Genomic DNA, 9,438 nt, shown 5'->3' on the forward strand with positions numbered 1-9,438 from the left:
TTATTTTTTAAATGACAGCGCGTGTAAATCAGCGGCCACCTCTCGGATTGGGTTGTTTAAGACTCAGAAGACCTGTTTGTGACTTTGCCAACAGGTCAGTCCGAGGCTTAACCCTATATCGGCTCCCCACAGAAAATATGGAGGATCACTTTCTTTCCTGTGTTTGCCAAACTTTACTTAATGAATACAAATTATTTTTATAATTAAAAAACCTTATATTAAAATTTAAATTTTTCTAGAGCTCAAGACCTGGAAATACATTTCTTCTACTGAACTTGTGGGTTTTTTAAAATATTCTTAAAAAATATTTAGAGTTAATATATAAAAGAATGATGATGTAGAACTGCCTAAGCTAGAAGCACTGACACTTTCTAACTCTGGTACCTTGAGCAAACTACTTACTTTCTTCTCTGCAGCGACTGTGTCAAGCAGCAAGGATGGACCAGCTCCCAGCACTTTCTAACTCTGGTACCTTGAGCAAACTACTTACTTCTCAGTGCCTCAGTTTTATCTACTCTAAAATGGGATAATAAAATTCCTACTTCTCAGGGTTGTTCTGAGGATTAATTAAAGCTCTCAAAACAAATTGTTGGTACATAATAAATGCCCAGCATGTGGTGATGATAGATGGTGGTGGTGATAATGTTTCTATCAAAAGTGCTAATTCTACAGCATCTCTTTACATCATCAGAACACCCAATATTTAATACTGATATTAAATAAAAAATAGTTCTAAATAATCTGACAGTTGGTTTTTTTTTAAATTATGTCATGACAAAAATGTAGACTTAATAATGCAAGAGGGATTAAAATCAACCTATTTCTAATACTTCAGAATGGTTGCACATCAATTAACTCTCAATTATGCTACCAAACACCCAATGGGGTGTTTCCTCCATCCCTTCTCCCACCTCCTTAATTGCATTGGCAGCAAACTGCTTAATTATCCTTTATTCAGGAGGGGACTGAGACCTGGAATGTGTAAATCAAAATACCTCAACACTACAGTGTCCTCCGAATGTAAGATATTGTACATCTCTACCAAGAAGCTCATTTGTAATCTTAAAGCTAGGACAGACTTTGTGATGAATTAAGAGATGTGTCATGAGCGTAATTGGGTGTATTGTGGGTAATACAATCTAGTCTTTCAATTAGATACATTTTCCTTTTATTCGGCATTTAGTACTTCTTGTCTAATTGCCTTTTGTCTGCCTTTAAAAATATTGCCCAATTGTCACAATATGCCATGTTATTGATTTTGTTTTATTTGACACAAAGTACTGCTCTGTATCAACTGAATGTTGGCTTCCAGCTTTTCCCTAGATCAAAAAAAATGAGCTATTTTTTTCACTGGAAGCAAACTCTTTTCGTGGTTATCAGTCAACTGCCAAGAAATCTCCGTAGGAGCCTCTGGAAGAGTAAAAAACTATACAATACCATGTGTACATTTATTTGCAATTGATTTTCTGTTTTAAATTTGTGTGACAAGCCTAATGTTTTGAAAATCAGATCAGCTTTAAAAGAACAGTAAGATCCCACTATTTTAAACCACCCCAGAGAAGATCCTTTGATAATTTGAAGCATTATCTTATAAGAATTAAATAGTGTACGGCTGTATAATCATGTCTAAAGACAAATATATGTCTTCAAAAAGCAGCATATACCTTTGCATTGTCCGACAGTAACAAATCTGATTAATATTACTGAATTTTCCAGATGTTGAGCTTGACATTTTTGGAACATCTGCAACTGGGGTGGGCAGCTTCCTTTTGTTCACCCTCAAGGCTCAGTTTCATAATGTAACAATTAGCCTAAATGGCTGGTGATTAGACTAACTGTAGCCTCTCAGGGTAAAATCAAGGTCTCAGGAGTGGTCTCCAAAAGTATAAGGGAAACAAAACAGCCTTGGCTCCTTGTTCCTAAACTTCCGTGGTGCCTGACATAATCTCAGAAGGGACTCCAAGCCCTGCACAGTGAAGTTAACAGTCTGGGAAGGATCCATTCTGAGGCTGTCTTCCTTACCTTATTACAAAACAGAGGCTGACATTGAGCCGCGAAGCACTGGGTGACCCCATTTCTACACATGCATTTGGCACACGAACTCAGTGGCCAGTCCTCCCCATCCTGAAACACACGGCCTTCGTAGGAACAGGACTCTGGAAGGTCAGAGAAAGAAAAATTACTGGGGCGATTGCACTTGCTGATCCCAGGGCTGATGCATGGGTGTGTGGCCAGTGCAATCACATGGGGTCCCATGTTGGGCCCCAGTACAAAGAAGGGCACCCCATTCTTAGGGCTTAATGCTTTGCAGTCATTGTACGGAGTTCTTAATAACTATCCATTTTGTAAGGGAAGTCCAATGAGCATGCACTGTGGTTCAGGGTCTCAGCTGGTGCACAGTCCCACCTCCCGCTTCCTCTTTGCCTTTTTGGGATGAACTCTCCACCTCCTGCTCCAAAACCTGCCACCCTCCACCACCCGGGGGCCTGGATGCGGTGCCAGGGGAGTACATGTGTCCTAAGCACCAAGTAACAGGGTGGGGTCCTGGGAGCCCATGGAGGACTCCACCCACCCAGCAAGTATCTCCACACCTGAGGGAATATGATATAAAATAGCAAATTGAAACAGGACAGGTTGAAAAGTCCACAGAAGGAAAGAAAAAGCATCCCCCATACCCATGGCTTTTTGCACAAGGCGCCGGCACTTTTTCATTTTGCACACCACCCCGCAGATTATGGAGTCGGCCCTGGCTGATCCTCCAGTCTCTCCAGACAAAATTCTTCCAATGAGTCTTTCTCATGGAGGCCAGCAAGAAAGACTCCTAAAACATGAGCCAGGACCCCACAGACTCACACTGCCCACTCTCCACTCCACCCCTAAACCCTGTGGGGTTCAAGCATTTTTATTTGCAGGGTAATTTGACTTAAAGCAGCTGCCAGTCCCTTTCTGGTGAGTGAATCAGAAAGGCACGAGGCAAGCATTCTACTTCCATCATTTCCTCACATGCTATTTAATCCCTGGAATGGCTCTCCAGGGGAAGAGCTGGCCAGAAAAGGAATAATTGAGGATCAGAAAGAAACCAGGGGTCTTTTTAAAGGGAAAAGACAAGAAGAGTAGAGCTTCCAGGTGCCATTAAGTAAAAAAAGAAAGAAAGAAAGAAAAATTAGGTATTACTTGCCAGGAAAGAGCATAATGCAGCCATGACAACAATTCACATTTATTGTGAAGAAAGGGGACATATATCCGTAAATGTAATAAAAGTGGTACTTGGACCAGGAGTGAATTCCAAGGAGAGGGCCTGGCAGTGTGCTGCTGGCCTGCCAAACTGTGCCTTGGTTTGGAGGCAGGCATGATCTCCACAGCGAAGATGCAATAAAGACAGATGAAATACCTGCTTCCTGCTCTGTGTGTCTTGGAGAAAAATGTTATGCCATCTCAAAGACCAGCCAGCAGAATTAGTGCCAGTGATACCACATTCAGAGAGATTTGTTCGTTCTCCTCTCCGCCAGGAGCCCAGAGGAACTACCTTGGTGCTATGGAATCACATCAAAGGATCTTTTCCCTCCTTCCTTTCCTTCTCAGGAGCTATGAATGCAGGGGGATGCATCTGGCCATGGCAAAATAGGTAAATCAGGGACTTGCAGAATGCTAAGTTTGGGAGGAAGCTTAAAGATTTGTTCCAACCTCACTCTTTGCAACATCCCTTCCTGCCAAGTGCAAGGCTCCGTCTTGTTCCAATAAGAAATGGGGTTGGGAATCTTTGAACCACATTGAACGTGAAAGAGAAGAGTTGGGGTGTCACGGAGTGAACCTCAAAGGCAAAGCGGATCTCTTTTTACAAGCTCATACTCACTCCCAGGGCCCACACAGATGGGGCAGCAGCTTCCTTCAGGGATGAATTCCAGCTCCTGGTGTCCACACAACAGCGGTGGGCATGGTTGAGGACTACATCGGACTTCTCCGTGAGCGCAGGAGCACACACTACACACAGAGGAGGCCCACTCTGTTCCATGCTGAGTGTCAGGGGGGGAAAAGAAAAAGAAGGTTATTGCCAGAATATACATTTTCATTTGGCCAAACACAAACCAACCTTTTTAAATGAAGAATGGAGCCCAGGAAAGATGGAAGAAGGCTCTAAGCTTGCAAGATTAAGACCAGGGTTTGCAGTGTCCCACGTCTAAAAACTAGCTTTTATTTTATTATCCCTCAGATTATATTTGAAATTTTCAGAAAAGCACAAAAAGGAAATAAAAATTACCCCAATCCCATCACTTAAAAATTCTATAAAACCCAGAGTAAAATTCACACACACATACAACTACTTAATATTTTATAATGATTATATTGTTTTCAATAGCTTTCTCAATTCTTTCTCTCCCTCAACTCACCTTCCCTCTCTTCCTCCCTCCATGACCCCTCTCTCCTTTCTTCCAATGACCTCATGGTCCTGGGGAAAGGGTGACAGCCAGCAGGAGGCACCTGCTCCATCCAGTTCTCACACTACACTTACACATACAACTACTTAATATTTTATAATGATTATATTGTTTTCAATAGCTTTCTCAATTCTTTCTCTCCCTCAGCTCACCTTCCCTCTCTTCCTCCCTCCATGACCCCTCTCTCCTTTCTTCCAATGACCTCATGGTCCTGGGGAAAGGGTGACAGCCAGCAGGAGGCACCTGCTCCATCCAGTTCTCACACAAACTGCAGAGTCCACTCATTCCCTGTGAGAGTGCCCATCGACACTTAGAGAACGCTCCCAATCCACTTTAGACTGGGATACAGCATTCCCAAAGCTAGCACTGTCTCAGTGATCTAACAGAGCCCTGTTTTGTGTTACCATGTGATTTACTGAGTACCCAAAATATCTAAATGGGCCACTCTCAGGTGTGATGCAGAGTAAGAGGAGGTGAACCCTAAATGTAAAAAGCTACAAATATGTTGATTGCTTAGGGAAGTAGCTGTCAAAATATGTTCTCACGGGCAGAATGAAATAATGGTGGCCTTTTATAAGATGTAGGGGAAAAAATTAGCTTAATGAATGAAGTTTTCCTCCTATAAGATTTTCTTTAATATTGGAACCTCCTTTCTTTTGCCTCTGTTAATGTAGTATAGACTCCTATTAAAAAACATCACACATTCCCGGTGCTCAATCACCTAATGTAATCTGGGGATTACAACTGTGTCACTGAGAAGCATAGAAAATGAAGTCCTTTTGCTTCTGCACAAGCCAGCATCCAGCATAATTATTCATCTCTCTCAAACACAAAAAAACTCTGTCTTACCTAAGCAAGTCAGTACCTCTTTATTTGGCAAATGGCTGCAACATTGCAAGCACGGCCAATCTTTCATTTTGGAATTACTAATAACCTGAGCTATTATTATAGCCATGATAATAATAGGTAGTCACAGTCATTTAATTATTTGGGAACCAAGCCCTCACCTTACTGTCCTGAAGGTTTCTGTCCTCTAGGTGGCCTTCCTGGGAGCACAAGGGGGCAGCAATGCAAGTCATGTGCTGAGTCCGACAAACCAAGGATTTCCTGGGATGCGTGTGTGTTCTGGAATCCCAGCTCAGCCCAGTCTGCTTTGGGGACTATGGGTCAGTGACTTAATCTTCCTAAATCTCAGTTTCCAGATAGCTGATTAAAGAGCCAACAAGAGGGGGTGGCAGATAGAAGGAGCTCAATTCTCTCCCCGATTTCCCCAGCATGAGTTCCTGGCCTCCCTCCCCATGTTCACACCGACGTGCCAGCTGTGGTTGTGGGAACGGACATGCATGCCCAGACCAAGTCCTCTCCCATCAATTTTCACTTCTGCTGTAATTAAACACAAAATTTCAAATGTAGTACAGCATACAGATGGGCAAGCCCACAACTTGCTGATAGGCCTAAGCATAAAAGCTAAGCACGACATTTCAAGAGAAAAATTGACAGGTCCTGGTGAGATAAAATTTTAAAAGTCTGTCAAAAATACATTCTAAACAACTTAAAAGGCAAAATGACAAACTGATTTAATGATTGCAAATTATATTAATTTTAAAAAATTGACATCTAAAAGTACTGACAAACAATAGGAAAAATCTCAATGGAAAAAAATGGCAATAAGCTTATAGAATATTCAACTTTCTTAATTGCAAAGAAATATTAATGAAAATAAAGTTGGATATTATTTAAAATCATGTAAGGGAAGAGTTAAAATTCACAGTAGCGCCCTAACTGGTTTGGCTCAGTGGATAGAGCGTCGGCCTACGGACTGAAAGGTCCCAGGTTCGATTCCGGTCAAGGGCATGTACCTGGGTTGCGGGCACATCCCCAGTGGGGGGTGTGCAAGAGGCAGCTGATCGATGTTTCTCTCTCATCGATGTTTCTAACTCTCTATCCCTATCCCTTCCTCTCTGTAAAAAATCAATAAAATATGTTTAAAAAAAAATTCACAGTAGTTAGTGCTAGAAGCTGCAGTGGAGGGTGTTTCTCCCACCCACAGCCTTCCTCACTGTAGCATGGGAATAACTCAGCCAGGTGGGGCCTGTGCTCTCTGTGATGTCCTCACTGGGTTTATCATTAGACACAGATGATTGAAAATGCATTTAATAATGACCATAGATGTCACAGCCTCAATACTCAAAACCTTTAGATGCTTTGACCTACTAATTTCACTTTTAAGAAGTTATTTTAAAAAAATGATCAATGAAACACATAAAAGTTTAAATACAAGAAATTCCATTTCACTGTTCTTTATAGTAAAATTAGAAATATTTTAGTGAAAACTGGAAGCTACCCAAATGCTTAATAATAGAAAATCATGCTCTCCAAGAATATGCTAGGGAACTATTTAAACATAATATTATATAAAAAAGCAAGATATAAACTGTGTACACAGTATAATTACAACTATGTAAGCCCTATGTCTCTATCTATCCGTCTATCTATCTCAGTATCCACCCATCGCCACTGCCACCCCCTCTCCAAAAAACTGAAAGAACCGTAACGGTGGTTTTTAGAGTTTGGGGATTACTAGTGGTTGTTTTCCTCTGCTTTTGTATGCTTCTCTATTTTCTAAATTTTCATCAATAAACATTTTTACTTTTGTCATCAGAGAGCAAATTACTGTTTAAAATATATAATGATCATTTATATATCTTAAGTAAAGTAAAATTTGAAGGCTGCATATAAAACAACTTAAAGTGAACTTCTTTATTACAAATTAGGAGATTGCTTCTAAACATCTAGTCATTTCACTTCATTAAAACAAGAGCATGATTTCTTTACTACTCAGAAACACTGTCATTTCTGAAACATTTGCAATCACACCACCTTTCAGACAGAGACCACAAAAATTAATTATAACAACAATCTGTCAATCACCAGAACAGTCTCATCTGTGAAATGAGAGGGCTGTGTTCACTAATCTCTCCAGCACTTTCAAACTCTCTAATGATGTAAATCTATTATCTAACTCAAGAGACATAAAACTAAGCAGGGGATTCCCTCTTCACAATAAGCTGGAGAGCTATGGGAATAACATGGAACGTTCAGCAGGAAAACGGTGTGAAAGCCACAGAATAAGCCCCAGAGGGTGACCCAAAGTGCACAGAGAAAAGGAATTACTCCCATCTCTCACTCAGGGTCAAGTCACAGAAGTCCCCTCCTTTCCATCGCCTACTCCTGTCCCTAAGGCAGTGAACCTCTCTCACCGAAGGGACATTAGGGATCAAGGGGTTCATCACGTGCTAATAGATAGAAAGATGGATGGATGGATGGATAGATGGATAGATAGATAGATAGATAGATAGATAGATAGATAGATAGATAGATGATAGATACTATAGACACATAGATATAAGTTCAGTGCTCTAATACCTATTTACAAAAGCCTTATTTATTTTATGGGCACCTGTAGCAGCAAAGAGAGCTTTGTAAAATCAAGGAGTAACAGCTATCCAATGCCACCCACCCAAAAGACCCGGGTTTATCTGTGCCATCTTAATCTCATGGATACTTTTAGAAAACATGAGTTTTTGACACTGGGAGAAAAGCATTCTGCAGACATCTTAAATATATTCTTCTGTAAATCCTCACCCGAGGATTTTTTCCATTGATTTCAAGAGAGAGTTGAAGGGAATGGGGGCGATGAGAAGTGCCGAGAGAAACATGGACATGAGAGAGACACATTAATTGGTTGCCTCCCTCAAGGGCCCCTACTGGAGCTGGGGAACCTGCAACCAAGTTACGTGCCCTTGACGGGGGAATCAAACCTGCAACCCTTTGGTCCACAGGCCGATGCTCTAACCACTGCACAAATAGCCAGGGCTTAAATATATTCTTATGCACAGCCAACCAACAAGTCAGCTTGGCTGTTGATATAATTCCAAAGGAAAGATAAGGTCATAAAGTATTTGCCTCACTTACTGTCGGAGCAACAAAATAATTTTTCTTCATATAATTTGTTCCCGTTATGAAGTTATAGAGGTAGAATACTAAATATCTGGCAATGTTCAGTGCATATTATAATTACATCCTCTAGGTTGAGAAGAACAAGGCTGCAGAATTCAATACTCATTTCTTCCCCCTCACACATAAATTAGTTCTCCTTTTAGCCTCAGAACAGGCAACATGAACAAACCTCTCCCTCCGCGCTCCTCTATTCAGTCCTATGTGGGCACCAGGGCGTTACCACCTGCCACTTCCTTTTTTTAGTGAATCTTCAAGCATTATTTTTCTCTGACATGATATTATCTGGTGCTGGTATAAATTAGTGCAGAGGAGAAGAAAGGGGATTAATGGTCCTTTCCCCTCTCTTTCACAAGCTAATTTGTGGGGAAAAGAACAGGGGGAAAGCATTCCGGCACTCTTTAGGAAAACATATTTCAGGCTTGTCTCCCTGTCTGGTTGGCAAGGCTGGGCAGAGATCCAAATGCTAATTTGAAGGGATAGCTTTGGGGAGGTCATGGATGAAACAGTCCCCCAAATGCTGGCGGTAATAAGCCCACGTAAAACTGTCAAATCACCTGCAGTCAGCCAAAAGGCTCAAGCGTTTTCCTCCCTCCAGGGAAAATGTTGGGACTCGTCTGGACTTGCTGGAATGTCAGTTGTATAAGATGCTGCTGCCCTGCAGGCAAAGGAGGTTCTCTAGTGGGAGGTGAGGTTGCTCACTCAGAGCAGCGCCTCTTGCTGCCCTGAGCTCTACCACCCTTGACTTTCCTTCATTTCAACCCTGTTCTCTGGAGACATTTCCACTGGTTCCCCTCCTGCCACACTCTATCCTAAAGCTTCTTCTAAATCTCTCTTAGGGGAAAGCTTTTACCGCAGATCACAGTTCCTAAGTTCCTAAAACACCAGGCTATTTTATAGCTCCTGGGAGCGAGTCTCCATAGCCTGCCCCATGGGATGCAAGTCAGAGGCTAGAGAGGAAAGTGCTCTGGAAACTGCTTACTCA

The 9,438-nt window shown here is 41.7% G+C and overlaps 1 protein-coding gene across 1 annotated transcript in view; it reads right to left on the bottom strand.

The window, feature by feature from the left end:
• FRAS1 (Fraser extracellular matrix complex subunit 1) overlaps window positions 1–9,438 on the bottom strand; it is a 466,232-nt gene that overhangs the window by 283,078 nt on the left and 173,716 nt on the right. The window contains exons 5-6 of the mRNA XM_014544766.1: window positions 3,854–4,013; window positions 2,023–2,156 (exon numbers count right to left, since the gene is read on the bottom strand). Of these exons, the coding sequence (XP_014400252.1) occupies window positions 2,023–2,156; window positions 3,854–4,013 (294 nt within the window). The remainder of the gene's footprint in view (window positions 1–2,022; window positions 2,157–3,853; window positions 4,014–9,438) is intronic.

This window comes from Myotis brandtii, unplaced genomic scaffold (genome assembly GCF_000412655.1).
Source record: "Myotis brandtii unplaced genomic scaffold, ASM41265v1 scaffold111, whole genome shotgun sequence".
Taxonomy (NCBI): Eukaryota; Metazoa; Chordata; class Mammalia; order Chiroptera; family Vespertilionidae; genus Myotis; species Myotis brandtii.